General features: G+C 32.7%; 2 protein-coding genes across 2 annotated transcripts; both read right to left on the bottom strand.

Annotated features, from left to right (window-relative positions):
• Window positions 1-7,732: 7,732 nt before the first annotated feature.
• On the bottom strand, window positions 7,733-10,336 carry LOC120138474 (D-erythrulose reductase-like). Its single transcript, XM_039153928.1, has 5 exons — window positions 10,279-10,336; window positions 10,057-10,161; window positions 9,618-9,817; window positions 8,142-8,371; window positions 7,733-8,018 (listed from the first exon to the last, which is right to left on the bottom strand). The coding sequence occupies exons 2-5, from the start codon at window positions 10,146-10,148 to the stop codon at window positions 7,740-7,742; spliced, it is 801 nt and encodes a 266-aa protein (XP_039009859.1). The 5' UTR covers window positions 10,149-10,161; window positions 10,279-10,336; the 3' UTR covers window positions 7,733-7,739.
• Window positions 10,337-14,123: 3,787 nt separating this feature from the next.
• On the bottom strand, window positions 14,124-18,858 carry LOC120138595. Its single transcript, XM_039154038.1, has 10 exons — window positions 18,685-18,858; window positions 18,151-18,591; window positions 17,619-18,047; window positions 17,151-17,445; window positions 16,926-17,040; window positions 16,117-16,657; window positions 14,958-15,625; window positions 14,774-14,861; window positions 14,479-14,649; window positions 14,124-14,144 (listed from the first exon to the last, which is right to left on the bottom strand). Exons 1-10 carry the CDS (start codon window positions 18,856-18,858, stop codon window positions 14,124-14,126), a joined length of 2,943 nt encoding a protein of 980 aa, XP_039009969.1.
• Between the last annotated feature and the right edge of the window lie 3,643 nt (window positions 18,859-22,501).

Raw genomic sequence — 22,501 nt, 5'->3', positions numbered from 1 at the left:
GATTCACATCATTTCGAATCAACGACGCCTCACTCGAGGGACCAACTTTTCCAGTAGAGAATTCATAATGAAGAACTTGTTCAACATTTACTCTATTCATGACATTTTGAATCAGTAATGCCTCACTCGAGGGATCAACACTTCCAGTGGAAAGAGGATGATGAGAAGAACTCGTAGCTTGAAGAATTGGAGATAGAGACTCAGCCAAGAGAACGAAGCAAAGATGAAATCATTTGTAGCAAGACTTAACAATTCAATAAGGAGGTGGATTGGCATTCCCAGTGAAGAGTTTGCAACTTGAAAAGCAGAGACCACGTTGAAAAATGGCGCTTTGTGTGTCTTTGCTCTATTCCCGTTTCACTGCAATGAACAAAGAGGGGTAGCTGTAATCACCATTTTTCAACCAAAGCCCAAAATATAAAAATCGGAGCCCAACCCAAACATAACACCAAAAGCAAACCCTAAATTAGATCTCTAGCCCAAACACTAAAATATAACTCGACCCGTAGCCCAAAAAATAGAACCCGACTCGGGGTAACCATATCCCCAGGGTAGTCGCCCAAGTCCCCTAATTAATGGCCACTACCCTCTGCTCCAACACTTCACGTGAGCTCAGCAAACAAATTGTAATAAGTTGATTTTTCTCTGTAATGGGTATAAAACCCCAAAGCAAACCATGTACACATATTTTTTTCATTTTTTAAATACAAGGCAAAAGTTTGGAGGTATATTTTTCTTTCTTTTTGTTTTTTTCAATTTCGAATGACAGCAAAAAAGGGAAACATTTTTTCATTTTTTTCGGAATAACAACAATAACAAAAAATAAAAGAATCTTTTTTTAGTTTCTGAACAACGAAATGAACATAAGGAGAAAATCTATTTTTAGTAGTAAGTAAACACAAGGGAAAAAAAGAAACTTTTCAAAGTAAAATCATCCAAGCCATTTTCACAGTAAAAAACAGAAAGAAATAAAAAGAACGGTCAGATATGTTACCTTTGAGTTAAAAAAAGCCTTTGTCGGGTCGCCGGAGTTGGGGGGAGCCGAGTGATCAAGTGGTAGCTTCGAGGGGTTTAAAAGCTTTTTTTCAGTGGCTTTAGCCTTAAAAAAGATTTAGGTTAGTACATCTAATTTTTTTGGGCATTTTGGTTGTTTTGAGTTTTCTAACCACTGTGTGCGGTAGTCGGATGTGGTTGGATGGGATTTAGGGTCGATTGACAGTGGGTCGGCCAAGGAAAAGGGAGAGTTTTTTTTTTTTTTCGGTGTGAGGGTTAAAATGATATAAAAGAATTTTTTTTGTATATAGACATAGTTTGGGGGGAAATCAAGAAGCGGTCTCTCTACTTTTAGCATGTTTTTATAAAATAGTCACCTATAAGGGTCGTTTCAGTAATTTCTCATTTTATATATGCTTTTTAATTTTTGGGTTATTCGTGTTTTAATCCCCCTAACTTTAGTGTGTTTTTACATTTCGGTCACATGTAAGTTGGGCGTGTTTTTACACTTTAGTCATGTGTAGTGACATTTTAATTTTATTTTAATTTTTGTGGACTGATTCTGTATTTTTCTATTTTAGTTTTACGGTTTATTTTAGGTTTAAATCAAATGAATAATTTCCTTTAGGCCCTTGTAATTTCTTCGCGTTTTTACATCTTAGTCCCTAATCTATTTTTTTATTTTGTTTAGATTTAGCCATTAAATTTTGATTTGTTTTAATTTAGCCTTTGTTACATTTAATTTATTTCCTTTAATCCTTGTAATTTTGTAATTCTACGATTTAATCCTCGTTTTTTTATTTCTTTGAGGTGTGCTCGTTTATGTAATATATTTGATCGTGTTTATTATAGCTAGTATTTCTTAGTTTTTGGTTAATTAATTTTTTAGATTTTTGTTCTTAGATTTGGTTAATAAATCAAATCGGACCTAGAAATTAGGATGGAACCCTAGTTTTAATTAGGGAGTAATTCGAGTCAAATTTTTGCATAAGATGTCTGATTACTCGAATCGATTGCTCGACTTTTTAAAATTTATTAATTAGCAATAATAAAAAAACACTTTAGGATTAGTCCCTTTTAATAGGTTAATTTAGATAATATTTAAAATTTTGGTCATTATTTAGTCTGTAAACTTTAGAAATTATCAATTTAGATCCTTAAACTTCTAGTTTCTTAGAACTCGGTATTTTAGATTTTGATCTTTTAGTCCCCGAATTTTAATTAGACCTTTAAGATTGACATAATTAAATATGCTAAATAAAGCCTCCACTTTTATTTAGATTTCAGCATAGTCCTCTAAATTTAGGGAATAATTTGAGTCGACCTTCATGTAAATGCTCAATGGACCCTCTCGGTTATTCGATTCAATAATTGTTTTAAAAATAAAATAGGGTTAATATTAGAACCTATACTTATAGGTTTGTGCCTTTAGGTTCTTTAATTTTTCATAATTCGACACTTTAAGTTAGAAAAAGTCTTAATATATCATTAGTTTAATTAGGATTAATAAAAAATTTGTTTGATTGCATTTTATTTTTAGACCAAAGGCAATGTTCACTTATTAGGGAATTAATGGTATATTTCCCGCAAGTATGCTCAGGGGGTGATTATTGGTGATTTTCGAAATATGTCGACATCCTTTTCAAGACCGCATCATGATTTATAAAATTAAGGCAATGTTCGGTTATTAGGCACAATAGCTTATCTCACGCATCTCTACTAGGGGCGAATGTTATCGGCCATAAACGAATACCCTTTTCAACTTTGCATCCGTAATGATTTTTAAATTAAATAATGTTCGAACTCAAAATTTCTTATTTTAAATATAGAGTGATCAACTAGGTACCATTTTTTGGGCGCTTGTAGGGGTGCGAATCCTTCCCCACGCGTAACCGACTCCCGAACCTGTTTTGGATTTTTGCAGACCTTAAAACTTGGTATTTTGATAAAAAAATAAAATGTTTTATTAAAAACACCCGGTTTTAATGGTGTCCCAATCGCACCTTAAATGATTGGTGGCGACTCCTCGCATTTCAAAATTCTTTTCAAAGAAAAACCCCAAGTAGGAATTGGTATTTCCCCGCCCAAACGAAAAACGGTGTCGATATTTTGATATTCGTTGAATTGATGATTTGTTTCAATTGTGATCCTGAAGTAAGGGAAACCATTATGTTTTATAAAAATATTTCATTCTTTTGAATTCAAAAAAAATAGAAATGAGAAAAAATTTTAAACAGGACAACCTCTTAAGAATGAAGGATATCCTTGAAGCTGATGAGGCTTATTCTGCCTCAAATGAAGAAATGAGACAAAAAAATAAAAGCCAAAGAAAGAATAATAAGTGATACAAGAGTAATAAAGACATTCCCCAATTTTTAAACAATAAACTCTTAAAGATCAAAAGATTCTATAATAGAATTCCTCACAATTCTTTGTGGCATCATCAATAATCGACTAAGAAGCAGACGACCACCTTAATAAGAAGGGGCATGGTTTGTTTTACGATTTTCTGGTATCCAATTCATAACAAATATTCAAGACATTCTTGTATTAGATGTATTGATTATTTGTTTGAGCAAGTTTGAAAATAAGAAGTGTTGGCAATGATGTTCAAAAGCTTCATAAGGACCCAAGCTAATGTTCAAAAACCCAAGTCGTGTTGAGATAACAAGACTCATATCAAGAAGACACCAAAAATTAGCTTTGTTGCTTGGATTGTCAAGGGAAGAAGATAAAGACAAGAAGAGCTTACTTTGAAAATGAAACCATTCATGTTTCGGTTGGTAGAAGAGTCTTGGAGAAATAATTCTGATAGAGTAAATGAGTTTGAAGATAAAAAAAGGCATCATTATCATATATCTAGCCGTAACAAGAATTCAAGAGAGAAACACTTCTTCTAAGATCTTCATAAAGAAAAAAACAAAGGAGAGGAAAGACATGACGACTCTAGATGATCAGATTATTCTTCAAAAAATGCAAGCTTTAAATGATAAGTTGCCACAATAAAATTAGGGTAGGCTATATACAAGATTGATCAAGTGAATATTTCTCCATTTTGAAGTCAAAAGAAAATTGAATCAACATTTTTGCACTCATGAGAACATCATTTGCATAAGGAAAATGCATTACATTTAGATACATTTATCACATTCATATCTTCATAAATAGATGTATAGTTTTTACAAATCTTCCAAGGAAAGAAGAAGATTTGTGATGTCAATATCTCGAGAAGAGAAAAATCTGAATTCAAACCTCAAATTGAGGAAATCATGTTTGGATTGGCAGAACATCAAGAATATAGGAGCTCGATGCATAGAAGAATATGTACTTTGAAGTGGGGAATGTTACCCAATCACTATGATGTTTTTATATGATATTTATGAAAATGAGAAAGTTATTTTCAAAGTTTCTCATTTTCAAAAAAAAAAAAATTCCTTTTGAAAAGTAAGAAAGTTATTTCCATAGTTCGTAAGTCCTTCGGGCCGTCAATTTGTCTTTAAAGTACGATGATTAAATCCTTCGGGTCATCTGCTAGTCTTTCGAGCAAGATGACAAATCCTTTAGGCCGCCTATAAGACCTTTGGGCACAGTGTTTTCATATGATATTTGTGAAAAATGAGAAAGCGATTTTCAAAGTTTTTAATTTAATACGATTTTTTTATATCTCACTTGAGATTGTTTTTCTTAAAAATAAATTTTGTCTCACTTGAGACAATTTCTCTTGAAACACAAATTTTGAAATTATTTCACTTGAAACAAAAATTTATCTCACTTAATATTGTTTTTCTTAAAAACAAATTTTGTATCGCAAATTTTGAAATTATTTTACTCGAAACAAAAATTTATCTCACTTGAGATTGTTTTACTTAAAAATAAATTTTGTTTCGCTTGAGACAATTTCCCATGAAACATAAATTTTGAAATTTTTTCACTCGAAACAAAAATTTATCTCACTTAAGATTATTTTTGTTAAAAATAAATTCCATTTCACTTGAGACAATTTCTCTTGAAACAAAAATTTTGAAATTATTTCACTCGAAAAATATTATCTCACTTGAGATTATTTTTCTTAAAAACAAATTTCGTCTCGCTTGAGACAATTCCCTTGAAACACAAATTTTGAAATTGTTTCACTAGAAACAAAATTTTATCTCACTTGAGATTATTTTTCTTAAAAACAAATTTCTTCTCGCTTGAGACAATTTCCCTTGAAACGTAAATTTTGAAATTGGTTCACTTAAAAAAAATTATCTCACTTGAGATTTTTTTTTCTTAAAAACAAACTCTGTCTCGCTTGAGACAGTTTCCCTTGAAACACAAATGTTAAAATTGTTTCACTCGAAACAAAATTTTATCTCATTTGAGATAGCTTCTCTTGAAACAAATTTCTTTTCATTCATTCATTTTCATCCAAATGTTGAATATTTGATAGGAATTCAAAAACGTAGGAGAGATTTCATTTCACAATTTCATGATGAAGAAGATCTTAGCAAAGAATTAATCCATATCTTCATTTTTGAAAAAAAAAATATGCGGGGAACCCAAGACTCTCGAGTCGTTACCTTCGGGTACTTCAAATAAAATTGGCACTGACGTATGATAATTTCTACATATTCAATTTCATCACAGAAATAGGTGGATCAACATTCCTTTTTGCTCGATTCCATCACATAAGGAGTTGGATCAGCATCACCCTTTTGCTCGAATTCATCACATAAGAAGGTGAATCAGCTTTGACCATTTGCTAGATTTCATCACAGAATGAGGTGGATCAACACAATCAAAGGAAGAAGAAGTTCATATATGAGAGTTTCTTCTACCTCAACATGAATTTTGTGGGAGAATAGAGAGTTTATAGAGGAGAGCTCGACTAATCTTTTCAGAGAAAAGAAAATGATCATGAATGAAGAATGAGTTTATATATGAGAACTCGTTTAAATTTCATATTTACCTTTTATGGAAGAATATGCAGTTCATATAGCAGAGCTCGCACAATCTCAAGAAGAGAAGTGAGACCTTTTGATTTCCTCGTAAAAAGAAATCAATCACCAAAGATTAATTTTTAGTTGATAAAAATGAAAATGTGAAAGAGAATGTAGAAAGAAAGAAAAAGTAGTAAAAAATAGAAATTACTCCTTACATGAACTAATCAATGTGAATTGTGTCTTTTGCATATCCAACATATGTGAGATTGGGGCAAACCAAATGAAAAGATTTTCAAATACAGGGGAACGGATCATTCGATTGACAGATGGACGAAGAAATCGATAGAAGATTAAAGGAATAAATATGTTCCAAAATGGAGTCACAAGCAAATTAGACAGAATTAGGCCATTATTTGTCTTTGCTACGCTCTTGTTTTCACAACGACGAGTAAATAGGGGCAGTTGTAATACCCTAGTTTCGTCTGAACAATTCAAAATTGAATCGAATGCATTCGTTCAATTTGAAGTTGCACGTGTGTCAAAGTTAAATTAGTTCAAGTGGCATTGGTGGAAAATGGAGAAATTTTACAACTATTTAATGGGGCCGTGGAGAAATAGGTTCAAGTGGCATCTCTAGTTTCGTGATGCTAAATTGAGTTATGCATGATTTATTGTGATAATGAGTAATTAATGAGATATATATAAGTTGAGATATTGTGGATGTGCTTTATAATGTTTATTTATTAGTACTTGCCATAAATTATTGTTAGAACTTGATTATGCACACCACCGAGGAAAGTTTACCATACGATTTATTTGTTATGTACACAAGTTAATTTAAGTTTTGAGGATCGTAGCATCATCTTAAGAGATTCATTACGCGCATTCAAAGTAGATCCCTATCTACCTTTAGTTGGATATATAATTTTAAGGGTAGACTACCTCAGATACCACTGAACTTTAGGCATTGTATCGTTTATACCACTGAACTTTGAATCTTGCCAATTGTAGCATTGAACATTACTTTTTGTTTCAATTATACCACTGAATCGTTAAATTGTTAACAGTACGATGACATGGTTGACGACTATCAACATGGCTAATGGCTACCGACATAGACACCTCACCAAAACGATATCATTTTGATCCAGTTGTTAAGGATTTAACGGCCTAGTCGTAAAATTGAAACAAAAATCAAAGTTCAATGCAATAATTGAAAAAATTAAAAGTTTAGTGGTATAAACGATACAACATTTAAATTCTGGTGTTATCTGGTGTAGTTTACCCTAGTTTTAATATAACCTTTATTGATTTATCATTTGGTATGTGCATTATCTGCTTTTGATATACTTCAACGTTTGCTTTGGTTTAAATGTTGGTAGCAATAATTTCTTAAGCATTCAATATTAAAGGTTTTAAATATAACATTTGTAGTTATGAATATCAACTCTAAATGATGTTAAATTGATTGCATATGATATTGTAAAGTGCTTTATTTTAACGGTTACTCTGATAATTTGATGTTACGTTTCAAATTGTTATGAATATTGGATGATGATAAGTTGTGTATTTGAAACGATTCTTATGCTATTCGAAGTATGCATGTTACCATAGCATGTCCGGTCATCATTTCCAATTCATAACCAGTTTCAGAACATACAAAACCTCCAATGAAGCGAGCAGGTCGGTTGGTGCTCGCTGAATCGTTTGAGTTTATGATCTCTTCACTAAATCATATGTGAAAAACAAATAATATATCATTCTCAAACCTAGCTAGCTGATTGAATGTTGTTTTCTGTATCAAGATGCTAGGAAAAGGAACTACATATATGATCGCATACGAGGCCTGACTATCGATTGTGCCCCATCGACGAATATAGTTGTTCCGGTCATGTAGCGGGAACCGTCGCTTATTAAATAGATAACGGTTGAAGCCAGATCATTTTTAGCATCCAACCATCTCTGCAATGGAACTGCTTCTTTCACCAGCTTCTCTGCCCTCTCCTTTCCAACTGACCTTGGAAATTCATCTTCTAAGTGCAAACCACGAGCTATTGCATTAACCCTGATCTTGTGTTTCCCAATCTCCAAAGCTGATAACTAGTAACAACAATGGAAGAAAAACCGAAAGTCATTCGATATTCCACCACAAGCAAGATAAGTTTTTGCAGAAAGGAAGGGAGTTAAATGCCTCGGAGACTAAAAGGAAAGCTCAGGAGTTACTCTAACTAGCTGCTGCAATCCTGCCAGACAAGAACCATATGCAGCACCTCCTTGATAAAGCCCTCTTTCAGCTCCGAGTAGCGTAGTCATGAATACAATGGAACCACCCGATTTACGGTCCTGCATCCGCCTGCCAACTGTTTTTAGCAGATAGCATGGAGCCATAAAATTTATTTTTATGATTTTCTTGAACTCTTCTTCAGCTAACTGCAGATGGTCTTGCATCGTCCCTGATTCACGGTCAGTTTTCACTTGTTACATTGCATTGGAATGAACACAGCAATGAAAGAGATACCTACTGGAAGCAAATATACATCTTGTTTCCTTGTGCAAAACACTTTCAACCACCATCATAATTTCACAATCTTTATGGTGCATTTGGTTCATGGAATGTGAGATTACCAGGGAATAGGATTGCTGAGAATATTGCATTTTGTGTTTGGTAGGTTTAATAGGAATCTAAGATTATCGTGTTTGGTTAAAGGAATAAAAGATTATTGGCATGTATATTTTACCAAATTGTTATTATTATATATTTGTTTTTTAACAAGTTGAATTCTATTATAATATTACTATAATTAATTTATATATTTTTCTTTAAAAATTTTAAATTCATAAAATTTATATACTTTTTTTTACAAAATTGAAAAGAAAAATAGATTTAATAAAAGGGTAAAATTATATTTTAACCCTTGAACTTCATATAAAATTCTAATTATGGACTTCTTTTGTAAATAAAAAATAGTTTAAGGATAAATTTGTAATTTAACCTTCGTAGAATTTTTATTATTCAACGAAAGAATGAAAATTTTGAAAAAAATAATTAAGGGCATTTTAGTCCAAAACGCCGGTAATACAACAATACCTAAGCGAATGAGGTAATCACATTCCCGATAATATACCCCAAAAAATCCACTGTTAGTAATAAAAGATTACAGGGAATAAGATTACCGGTCAACCAAACGGTGAATGAGGATTCTTTTCCCCCGGTAATCAAAAATAACGTGAACCAAACGGCCCTTATAGGTTTCTAAAGTACAAGTATATTGTTCTTCACTTGAATAATGTAAAATAAGATTAAGGACTTCCTTTTTCTTTATTATAAACTGTATAAAAAGAACCCATGTTTTTATATGTACCACTTTCAAGCTCTGTTAATTTATAAACTTATGGTCTGCATCATCTCTAGACTTTAGCCCACGAACAAAAATTCCTTTAAATAAACAATTATTACACATGCTCCTTGAAATGCTAACCTAATCTTATTTATTAATATACTATATAAACATTGCAAACTGCTTTTTATTGATTTAAAATTCAAAGCATAATGAAATTCTAGATCAAATATGAGGGCAGAAGTTCTAAATTGGCCCAAAACATGAATATTTTATTGGCCACTCCAACTTTCAATTGAAAAAAGAAAATATCAGTAGATCAGTCCAAAGAACTATTAATAGAAAATTGATAGATACCAACCTTCATAGGCATAACAATTCACTAGAGCATCCAAATGACCATAAGCTTTCCATGCTTTATCTACTGCATCATCAAATATTCCCTCTCTTGCATCTTCCATATTCAATCCAATCACCTCTACTGAGACCGCATTCTTTACCGAACCCATTATCCTCTCTCTGGCACTCCTCAGACACCCTTCATTTCCCATTAATACCAACCTAATCACATTCCCAGAATATCATTCTTTAGTTCCACTGTTGCTCCATTGATGAACAATGAACAGCTATGGTATACATGATCAAATGGAAAAGAATTCTGAATATAACCAAGGCAAAAGCTTTTGTTTAAAAAAACTTTGGAAAATACTGGGAATTTCTATGATAGTTTTTCTTTCCCGAGAAAACAAGTATATTCAATAATCAATACATAATCTAATAAAAAGTAGGAAACTTGTAACCTGCAACCACGTTTGGCTAAATGTAAAGCAATGCTCACTGAGATTTCATCTCCATCTGAAGTGATCAATACATTAGTTCCTTGAGTCGCCATTCTAAATAGCCAACTGCCATCAACCAAAAAACCCCATAAATCATCAAGAAGGAACTAAATCAAACAGAACCCAGAAAGAAAATCCAAAGCTATAAATCAACGAAACAGTAAGAAAGTGTTCATTAGTTACCTGTATATTGCTGCTGATGAAATGAATCAAAGCAGAGGCTTGGGGAGATTTATGAAGGTAGCCTTTAGTCCCTCTAACTTGCTTTTATAGTGGTAAGGAAATTGTTACAAGTGTTTGGCTGACCAAAAGGCAAAAAGAAAAAAAAATGCTTTGCTTTTCTGCGTGTTCTTTGTGAATGTAGTAACGCTTTTTAAAGGTAGATGCTTTCTCAGGAAACAAACAATACTTTAACAACCTCCAATCCAAGGCCGTTCAAAACTTGTATTACCGAGAATAAGTCCAATTAATAAATGCGCTAGTATGGGTATCACTAGGGCGTGAAGTTAATCGCGAGTAGTTTTGTAGTACAGCAACTTAGCTTAAGGTAAAAAGAGTGTAGAAATATAGATATGATCGAAAATACTATATTTTTTCTAACATTTTATATTTTTAATATTTTAGGTTGATCGTAACTTAACGTGTTAATAAAAATAACTTTTTTATTACACCTTTTTCTGTTGTTTTTATCCTTAAATTAGGTGGTTATTATTTAAACTTTCCTTGGCTAATCACAGAATTCCTAGTATTAAAAATATGGTAAGTTTTGACACAAGGTCCATGTCTTATGCATTCTTTATGGATTTTATTGTATGGTGTGATATTTTTAGTTTATTTATTTTTGGAAATATATATTTGTCACTTCTCACATGCTGTAAAAAGATTTGAATTAAATTCGACTATTATTGATCTCGACTCAAAATAAAAAAAAATTAAAGTATGACTCGAGTTCGAAAAAATTTGAACTCGAAATATTCTCAAACTTAACTCGATTGAGTTCAGACACGAGCTCGAACTTGAACCTTACGTACATGAAAATATTATATTATTTTTTAAAGAACAACATAAATATTAATATTATTAAAATTTTAATTTAGAAAATCTAAAATTTTAATATATTATTTTCTCAAGTCGCTCGTGAGTTTTTCGAGTTGGGTATCAAGTAGCTCACTTCAGCTCATTGAAAATTCGAGTCAAGTTTGAGCTCGAGTTGAATCCATTCAATATGAGAGTTGACTAAACGTTATGTTTTTAATGACAAGGTACTAAAATAAAACAAAAACTAAACATCAGGTATGATTTTAAAAAAATTAAAAATTTATGTATTAAAACGGATCAAAACTGATAGTTTAGATACTAAACGCGTAATTTACCCTTATTTTGATATGAAAAAAAATTGTAAATATATATATATATATATATATATATATATATATATATATATATATATATATATATATATATATGGTTAGATCGAACGATTCTTTTTTCATTCATTTAACGGTTCTAAATCTGTATAAAATCAAAACAGTTTTACATTATGCAATATGATTATATTCCATAAATATATATATATATTTGATAATTCTAAATTGATGTCAATTAAATGTATCAAAACACATAATATAGTTTTCTTTATAAAATTTAACTTAAAAAATAACCCAAGAATTATAATATGGTAACTCTAATTATATAAATATGGAGTCAATTAATATGGTACAAATTTGAAGAAAGAAAGAATGGTGGCTGTACCCCTTTTTTGTTATCTTGAATTGACCACTGGCCATGCAACTACTAAATCTACACAATTCATTAAACAAACTATAAATAATTGAGTCAAAGCTTAATAATATTTGAATGTTTTATTATATTATATTCAAGTCAAGCTTTTAATTATAGTGCTTTAAAAGCTAAATATATATACAATATGCATTAGTTTCAATTTGTAATAATTTATGTAACTAATTAATGTTTTATGTAATTATATAAAATATCATAAAAATTATAATATTTTACGTGATTTCTAAAACAATTATAAAATTCCAATATTTTTAATTACTCTATACAAGAGCAAGGTATTACACAAAAACATTATATATATTTTTTTTACAAATCTTGTGTGGCACAAGATATTATAATATGTTATATAATAGAAATTAAAAATATATATAACGTAATTAAAAAAATGTTAGGCGATGGTTGGTTTTAGAATTTTGGTGGTCATATAAGTTGACATTGGAAATCGATGGCTTTACTGGTAGACTGGATGATGGCTGTGCTCAAATCATGTGAGTGCGACCGTTACCTCTATGATTAAATTTCACGACTTTTTTTTCTATATATATATTTAGATAACTATATAACAGTATTTGTACCGCTTAGAAAAAATAATGAATCCCTTAATTATTGGGGTCAATTGGTTGTGGATTTCTCAACTTACCCTCATTCAAAAGGGCATAAATTTCGCATAAATCAAAAGACCTTAGTAGTTAAAGAATTCAATTTCATAACTTTTTTTATAAATCGGATAAATATAAGATAATATATATTCAAAAATTCTCAACCATTCACAGGCGGATTTTCTTCAATTTTTTTAAGTATTAATTAATATTGAAAAATACATATTTTTATAAAAATAAAAAAAATACATGACCTCTCAATTAAAAAATTGTATTTGTGAAAAATAGAAAATACTTTAATCCCGCTTTAAAAAAATCCTAATTCCATCCCTACAACCATTTGATATGAACGTTTATACCAATACATACGTGATGCTCGAATTTGAGACTTCATAAAATAATAAATCTATCAACTATTAAGGTTACTTGGTTCGTGTGAAATTCACACCTTGATCTCATAAAAAGGGTATATATTTTATTCGGATTTCTTTTCCATACCCAAACATTCCCCACTGAATATACTTGATAGACCGCCTTTCTTTTTTTTTTTTTGTCATATTTAAAGCATGATAAACAAAATAATTTATAAAAAAAATTATTCACCGTAGATGAATTAATAAAATATTTATTTATAAATTTATTGGTTTTGTATTTAATTCATAAATAATTATTTTAATTATTTTATTTAAAAAATGAATAAAATATTATTATAATAATAATACTAATTATTATTTAAAATAATATGTTTTTATTTTCCAATTGAATTGATAATTAATCTTTTATCACTAACCTAATAAGAAAAATTATTAAGTAATCTAGAACTATTAATTGGTCTGAATTGTTAATATTATGTTTAACTATTTTATTTTTTAAAATAATTTAGATTAATTATAAAAAAGTGTCCATTTAAAAAAATGTTATTAATAACTCACGACATATTTTATAGACGTAAATGTTTCAACTTGATACTCATAAAGAGAACAACATACTCTTTAACTACTAAAATCGTTTGATAGATTTTATTTTCATAAAATTGTAGATGTGAAATATTAATATATATATGTATATTCTTCAACGTTCAAATGATATGTATTCTGTTTTTAATTTAATGTTAGCACCTTAACTAAAATACTTAATGGTATTAACAATTAAGAATAATTAATAATATTATAAAAATAAAACATATAATCAAGGACTAAACCAGAATTAAATATTGACAGGGGCCAGAATATTATACTATTTAAGAAAAATACAAAGACTTATTAGGTATTTAAACTTGAAATTCAGCATTAACCAAGCGATCTTAGTTATTAAGGGATTGTTGTTATCCTTGAGGTCACGAGTTCAAGCACGTATGTAAGGTATGAGCGTTCATTGTCAAATGGTTCAAAGTCTTTGTACAGATAATATATTGTATTCGCCCTAAATTTATATATAAAAAACTCAAAACTCACAAGATAACTTCTCATTTGTCTAATCTTTAAACTTACAATGAACTAAATTTTAATTAGACCAAAAATTTGAGAACATATACTTATCATTCTTTAATTCGACCCCTACTTGATTAAATATTTAATAAGTTTTTATATTTTTTAAATTTAAATATATTTTTTTGATAATTCAATTTCATTACCCAAGAAGCAGAAAAACCTGCTACAGTAAACAAAGACAATAAACAGCACAATAGAAAAGCAAGGAAAACCACATGGAAACCACAAAGAAAGACCAGTCAACTAAACTAGAACAACAAAGATAGGCTCTATTCAAGCAATGCCCCAATTGGCACACAAAGCATTGTTAACCAAGTCTAACCGGTTGAAAGCTTTGCCCACCAGCCGAATGCGTATGGTCTCTTTGATATCACCTAGCAACTCATCCTTCGATCTTGCCCTGTTCCCGAATAATCTTTCATTCCTTTCATTCCAAATACCATAAATGTGCCCAGACCAAGCAAGCTTAAGAATTACCACAATAAGGGACTTACCCTTGAATAGTAAGGTAGCCCAAGCCAGTTCACTCTCCCAGCTACAACCTTCTCGAGAGATGCAACAAAGATTAAGAATGGATCCTCAAATATCCCTTGCAAATTGGCATTCAAAGAATAAATGATCCCTTGTCTCCGCCTCTTCTCCACACAGCAAGCATTTATCCGTTTCTATGGCAAGACCCATGCGCAGAAGCCTTACCCGAGTAGGAAGTCTGTTTAGTAAGGCCATCCAGACGATGATACTATGTTTAGGAATACGACCCGAGAACTAGACCAAGTGGTGCCAAGGAACCTTAAGAGCTGGGGGGCGCAGCTTGTCCCAGATATAACTCCTACTGACCTCTTGGACTAGACCCACAAAGATGGGAGCAACTTCAGGCCTAATTTTTAGCAAGTATTTAAAGCTTCAACTAGCATTCTTAGGGGCTTCCATCTGCCAGAAGTTAGCATTTCTTATAATATAAGAACGCATCCACACCACCCAAAGAGAGCCATCGTTAGCCAAAAGCTTCCTGATTAACTGAACAGAACAGGATTTATTCCAGCCGCCTACATCATTAATCCCCAACCCACCTTCAGATTTCAGCAAACAAATAACCTTCCAACTCACACGTGCGCCTTTGGTCGGGGTATCAGACCCTTTCCAGAAGAAACAAGAGCACAACCGCTCAACCTTCCTAATAAATGCTTGAGGAAGAATAAGCTGCCTGCTCCAGTAGCTAGTGATGTTGAGTAAGACAGAACAAACAAGCTGCAAACGACCAACAAAGCTGAGATGCTTGCAGGCCCACGAGCTAAGCTTAGCTATAATTTTATCAATAAGACCTTGGCAATCTTTCACAGCCAATTTCTTGGTAACTAGCGGGACTCCCAAGTATCTCACTGAGAGGCTACCCAGCTTGAAACCAGTACTTTCCTTGATAATATTGAGCTGCTCATCAGGAATGCCCGCAGCATACATATCGCACTTGCTGGCATTAAGCTTCAGCCCTGACATGGAATAGAAATGGTCCAGCACAACCTGCACTCCCATAACAGAATCTGTAGTACCCTTGCAAAATATGAGGAGGTCGTCCGCAAAACAGAGGTGGGTGAGCCCAATCCTTTTTGTACTTTGGATGATAGCTAAAGATACCCTTTTCAGCTGCCATATTAAGGAGATTAGATAAGACAATCATTGCTAGTACAAAGATGTAAGATGATAGGGGGTCACCCTGTCTCACTCCTCTATCTCCTTTGAAATATCCAACAAGACTACCATTGAAAACAATGGAATATCTAGGATTAGCAAAGTAGGCCCATGTCCAGCCTATGAACTTTTCAGGCAGCCCCATGGCATGCAAGATCACATTAATGAAACCCCAACTTAAGGAATCAAAAGCCTTTTACAGGTCTATCTTAAGGGGATATCTTACTTCTAGAGTAACCCCTAAAAATTTCATGTGCAATGAGCGTATTGTCTATTATGCTTCTCTCCTTCACAAATGCAGTTTAATTTAAAGAGATCATATAAGAGAAAACCAAAGAGAGCCGGTTCACTAGAATTTTTGTAACCGTTTTGTAGACGACCGTGCAGCAAGATATGGGCCTAAAATCCTTCACTAAGCTAGGATTAGAGATTTTAGGGAGAAGCACCACAGCAGTTGCATTAAATGAAGGGAGCACGAAAGAATGATCGAAACAGTATCTAACAGCTTTCAGGAAATCCTCTCCAACAATAGACCATGTCCTTTTGAAAAAGAAGGCATTATACCTATCTAGGCCAGGGGACTTGTTGTTCCCTTGTCCCCATAAGGCCTCTTTAATTTCAGTTTCAGAAATAGCTCTACATAAACTATCTACTGCTTCACAAGACAAGGAAAAACCAAGGAGATCCTTGATACAACTAACAGAACTAGCCTTAACTTCAGGGTCAGCCACTCCAAGTTGGTTAACAAAGAAACTAACCACTTCATTTGACATGTCCTCAACAATGTCGAGCATGGTACCACTTTGATTGTAGAGGACTCTAACTGTACTGCATTTCCTTTTAGTAGCTATCATGGAGTGGAATTTGTGTACCTTGATCACTCTCCCCAATCCAGTCGATTTTTTTTCTTTTTGCTTGTAAAATAGTAACTCATCTTGTTCAAGAGCCCTCAACTCCTTTTCAATTTCCAGCTCAGCAATGATATTTCTTCCAGCAAGATCAAGGTTAGCAAGTTAGAGAATCTTCAATTTCTCTCTCTTCTCCCTAACTTTCCCAGATATGTCATTGTAATTATTCATATTAAGCTCCTTAAGATGTATTTTTAGCGTCTTGAGCTTTAGATAGAGAGTTTGAGCAGGATTTGCATTGACTGGGGCTTGTCAAGAATCCTTGACTAAGGACATGAAATCAGGATGCATAGCCCAAAAGTTAAATTTTAAATGGTTTGGGTTTGGCAGCAAGGACCTCTTTGTACAGCCATACAAGTGCAAGGCAGTGGTCAGAATCACCAGGTGCCTGAAACTCAACATCAGAGGCAGGGAAAACTTCGAGCCAATTCAGATTTACAAGAACCCGATCCAGTTTACGTCCTAAGTAAGTGGCATGTTGGTCCAGGTAAATAATGGACATGTGTATGGATGATCAGTTAGCCCCAAGTCCTCCACACAACTTTGAAAGTCAACCATGTTAGCCAAAGTGCCAGCATTGATCTGAGAAGAACTTTCCTCAGCATTGAGTATGAAATTAAAGTCACCACCAATTAGCCAAGCCCTATCTCCCACAGAGGCTTCCACAGAGCAAAGTTGGGTCCAAAAATGCTTGCAAATGGAGCCATCGTTTGACCCATAAACAACAGTAATGAAGAATTCAATATTCTTAAAACGATAATTAAGAATGATGCTTTGATTAAAAGAAGAAATAATGGAGCAAACTACATCACTTTTCCAAAGAACCCAAATACGACCATTTTCAGCATAATCATAATTGCAGCAAAACTGCCAGTCACCAAACTTACTTGACAGAATAGCTAAGGAATTATTTTCCTTCACTCTAGTTTCCAATAGGCAAAGGATACTAATTTGGTTCTTAACAGCCCAACTCAAAACCTTTCTTTGCTTTAGGGGGCTATTAAAACACCTAATGTTCCAAAAACAGGTTAACATGAAACAGATGTGGAGGAAGAAGCACCCCCTCTTTCCTCAAGTTTCTTGACTTTATCCACATGCTCTTTCTTCTTTATTTTCAACTCTTGAACAAGCTTAGCAACTCCCATAGAAGCTCCTCTCTGCTTTTTACTAGAATCAACAATAGGAATTTCCAGGACACTGTCAGGATCTAAGGAGTTGAGGACATCAAATTTATTTTTTGAGGCTCCTCCAGTAATCTTACCCTCTTTGGCAAGTCGTCCTCTACCTCTTTTAACTAAAGGATTGTTTATATGATCAACTTGTTTGGTTGTGACAGTGAAACCTGTACCCCCCTCATAAATTTTACTGACATCAGCAATAATATCAATCTGGTTAACCAACTCGCAACCATCATCCAGCACTGGTTTGGCAGTAGCATGACACTCAACAAGAGACCTATTAGTTCCCACCTAATTACTTGGCAAGACATCATTAAATGTTTGATCATTATCCTTGCCAGAACTAAACCCTCTGATGATATATTATTGGCACTAATATCATCTGAGGACCTACCACTAGCAGAAGGGACAATCTGATTTGTATCCTTGACAGGCCCCTTGGCCCTCCATATCTATTCAGTTTTTTACCCCGAGGGCACAACTTCACAGAGTGACCAAAACGCCCACAATCAGTGCAAGAGCTAGGCATCCATGGGACAGAGACCCTAATGCTTGCTACTGACTCATCATTCAATACCACATCAATGCGATCCTGAATGGAAGATCCATCAGTAATTTCAATGCAAACTTGAGCATATTCAAGCTTTTCTCGAGCAGCTGTAACGGAGTCCATATGAAGAGGCCTCCCGCCGGCGCTTGCAATGTAGCTGAGCCCCCTCCTTGAAAAGAGCTCCAAAGGGACATTGTACAAATGAATCCAAATCGGCATTCGGATCAAATCAAACTGAAGTTCCTTCAAATTAGGTTCCCACCTCCTAAGAAAGATCGGTTTATGCTGTACATGACATGGACCATTGTCTAAAACCCAGTCCCTAGCAACCGAATTGGCAAAAGAAAAAATGTATAAATTTTGCCCAGCAAGACTTACCTTAATCGGAGAAGCCTTCCCCCAAAGCATCGAGACAACTCTCTGTATGGATCCAAAAGCTGGAGCTGAACCAATGAACTGACCAACATGAGCAAATTTCCACTCCGAGATTCCCTCCTCAAACACATCTTTCGGCGGTTTGACAACACAGGAGCCCTCTATCACCGCTGGCATAAAAAACTCTAATTCCTGATCAATCCCCACCGCAAAAAGCTCACGCTAGTTCGTAGCAATGTCGCCAGACATAGCCCAGTAGAACCCCCAAAGAACCTTGGCAGAAGAGGAAGAAATGAACACTAGACCAGAAGAATTGAGCTTCGTCTTCTCTCGCTGTTAGAGCCAGCTAACATGCACCGAGAGAGAAAGATAAACTATGTTTATGACGTAAACAAAATTATATTAAATATATGAATTTTAACAGGAGTCGGACCTCCCTTCTACCCTAAAGGAGCTCTGTCCCTAGATATAATCATACTGAGTTAAAATATATAGATTAATTTTAAAATTTAAAATAATAAAAAGATAAACTATGTTTATGGCATAAACTTGAAACTTAAAAATAGCTAACTTCGAATTCTGAAAAGGGTTTTGAACTTTTACAAAATCTTAAAAATCCCAAATGTTATGTAAAAAATAAGGATAATATTATATTAGTAAAATATATAATTGGTCCTTTGAATATAGGATATTGTTTTATTGAGTCCATCAACTATTAAAAGTTAAAAAAATGACCTCCAACCATAGAGAGTTGCTTTATTGACTCCTTCAACTATTAAAAGTTATAAAATGGTCACCCCGACTTTTCTTTATGTTCCAAACTTGTCATTTTCCGTTAAAAATTTGACGACAGTTTGAGCTGAACGTTACCTTGCTGACTGAGATGTGATAAAATCTAATCTCATAGTCTCAAACAATTATCTTATCTTAGTCAGCAGGTTAACGTTCAGCTTAACTGACCGTTTAATAGAAAATGACGAATTTGGAACATATGAGTGACTATTTTGTAACTTTTAATAGTCAGATGACTCAACAAAACAATATCCTATAGTCGAGGAACCATTAGTGTACTTTATCCTATTATATTTAATCGAGACATTTGTGGACCTGAATCGCCTTATGCAATAAAATCTCCAAAGTGTTAATTAGATCATAAAATAGATAAGTGAAGGAAAAAGGGAATGTAAATTTCTCAAAGCATCTTATTCAAAATCAAAAGTAAAGGACTCCAAGAGTGGCTGAAACTTTTGCCTTTGGATAAAGAAACTCGGTCATTGGGTTTGGGCGGTGATTCTAGACGTCCATATGCTCTTGTAAATCAATTATTGTAAAATAGATTTTTAGCGGTATCTTTTTAGTCATATATAACATTTTTTAGCAGCTGAATGATTATTATGTTATTTTTACCATATCATTGTTGATGTAGATATGTTAAGTGTTGAAGAATTTGTTTAAGTATGGAGATTTATTTGATATAAAGTGTTACGTAGATGATTGTCGAACGAAATAAAATTTTAATTAAAATTTGAAATAAAATTTTAATTAAAATTTTGAAATAAAGAAGAAAGATTTTACGTGGAATATTCTTAAATAATAGAGTAAAATCTCAGACAATAAAGAATTTTGGGATAATTAAAAATAAAAATAGTTACACTTGTTTTATATTTGAGCTATATGAATTAACTTGTAAATAATCTAAAAAAGTAGGGACTAAAAACATGATTTCCCATGTGACTTTTTCTCTTAACGTGTTTTTTTCTCTTCTACACTAAAAATGGGGAAGTCTAAGGAACGACAACCTAATTTAAGGATTAAAAACAGCGGAAATTGGTGTAACTGAAAATGTTAGCTTTTTCCTAACATTTTAGGTTGAACATTTTCCGTTGGACACAAAATGTTACATTTTTCCTAATATTTTTTGTTCAACCGAAAATGTTACATTTTTCAACCGAAAATGTTACATTTTTCCTAACATTTTTTGTTCAACCGAAAATGTTAAGAAAATAAGTAACATTTTAGATTGTGTCCAACCTAAAATGTTAGAAAAAATATAACATTTCCGGTTGCACCATTTCCATTGTTTTTTAACCTTAAATTAGTGTGACGTACCGTAAACTTCCCCATTGAAAAGTATCAGATTTCATTTTCGAATTCCACCTTGCACTTTCCATGTTGATTATGTCTTTATAAGGTGAAGCGTCGAAGATGTAACAACTAAAATGCAAATACACGTATTGCTACAAGTAATAATAGTGCAGAAATGCACAAATCAACCCCACAGAGTTAATCAACCTCAAATGATAATAAGTATTAATGTAAATGGTTCAAGTTAATTTTTTTGTGAAGTGAAAGAAAGCTAACTAATGCTACAACTACTATGATATAGCGGATGATGATGTGAAATGGAATGAGGAACAACCCAAGAGACAGGCAACCGAAAGAATTGATTACAATTAAATTCGATCCTAGCAATATAAATGATTCTAATCCAATTTTCAAATCAACAAAGCTATAAAATTCCAACTCAACTAAACACTGGCGTCTCACTATTCACTCAAGAATAATGATTCTACCCTAAGGTATTATATGCCTATAGCCTTAGAATGATGAAGAATAAATTCTATGTTGTGCAAGGTAGATATACAGCCTCGCAAGGGCATAAATGCTACAGCGTCGCTCTCGAGGGCTCATGCATCACTTCAACCGAATTCACATATCGGGCCTCACAGTGCAATCTAGGTACACATATTATTATATTATTGGTATGAAGCTTTTGTTTGAAGTGAAATTAGAAATACTAAAACTTTATTAAATTGGATCGCAAAATATTCATCGATTACACTACTAGCTCAATATTCGTTCATCATCTCAACAAAAAATGTAAGAAAAGAACAAGAAAAAACTAAGAGATTGAGAACTAATTTCGAAGGTTGAAGATGATAGTAGATGCAACACTGGTAGATCCTCCCTCTTTGAGGTGACCTTTCGTCTGTTCTACAACTGCTTCAAGTTAGTGGCGAATGGGCGGAGCTTACAGAAGAAAAATGGTAGAAATTTGGAGTATTTCTTAAATGTGAATTGTATCTCTTTCTCAAATCTGCAGCTGTCTTTTATAGTCAAGGATCTCAACTGTTGTAGCTTAACTGCCAACTACTTTTCTCGCTCATTTTAACAGTTTAGCCCGCATATTATAACTGCTTTTGCCATATCATTTTTCCTTGTAGAATGTTCTAATTATTGAATCTCCTAACTCTCGTGTCCAAAAATATTTATCGTACATGCTTGTTCCAACTTTCCTTTCCATCCATGCTGTGGCATCTACAAATTCTTCATTATTTAAAGCGCTTTATTATATTTTGTTTCAATCTCGATGTTGTGAAAAAGTATCAATTAACACATAAAATTCATACGAAAACCTTTACGAAACAAATAATTATCCTTCTAAAGTACCGCTTTCACATCATATATTTAAGATTTATCACCTTAGTTTTAAAAGGCGCATGGCGAAGGTGCACGTCTTTCATAGGCGTGGCGTAATTTTATACTAAAAATCTTTAAATCAATTATATAACATATTTTGTACTCAAAACAACGTTATAACCATATTGTAGACACTTAAAGATTAAATTATTCAATACTATGCACTAACAACACAAAATTAATATGAGAACATAGTTCAAATAAAAGAAAGAGAAAAGAACAAAAATCAAATAACATGATTGTTGAAGTCTTGAAGACTTAAAGTTCATAATGTTTTGTGACACACAACACAATGGAACTTAAACATTAAATACTTGAGCACTCCTAGCCTAATACTCCA

Source organism: Hibiscus syriacus, unplaced genomic scaffold, assembly GCF_006381635.1.
Source record: "Hibiscus syriacus cultivar Baekdansim isolate YM2019G1 unplaced genomic scaffold, ASM638163v2 tig00110694_pilon, whole genome shotgun sequence".
Lineage (NCBI taxonomy): Eukaryota > Viridiplantae > Streptophyta > Magnoliopsida > Malvales > Malvaceae > Hibiscus > Hibiscus syriacus.
Note: the sequence above shows the minus strand (reverse complement) of the source record. Positions and strands in the feature narration are given on the sequence as shown.

Coding starts and splice junctions, on each gene's coding strand:
- LOC120138474 (XM_039153928.1), bottom strand. CDS start 10,148: ATGGCGACTCAAGGAACTAATGTATTGATCACTTCAGATGGAGATGAA. Junction 9,818..10,056: donor TTAGCCAAACGTGGTTGCAG/GTTACAAGTTTC, acceptor GAATGTGATTAG/GTTGGTATTAATGGGAAATG. Junction 8,019..8,141: donor GATTGCAGCAGCTAGTTAGA/GTAACTCCTGAG, acceptor TGTTGTTACTAG/TTATCAGCTTTGGAGATTGG.
- LOC120138595 (XM_039154038.1), bottom strand. CDS start 18,858: ATGCCAGCGGTGATAGAGGGCTCCTGTGTTGTCAAACCGCCGAAAGAT. Junction 17,041..17,150: donor TTCTTCTCAGATCAATGCTG/GCACTTTGGCTA, acceptor CCACTTACTTAG/GACGTAAACTGGATCGGGTT. Junction 15,626..16,116: donor CATTTAATGCAACTGCTGTG/GTGCTTCTCCCT, acceptor TTAATATGGCAG/CTGAAAAGGGTATCTTTAGC.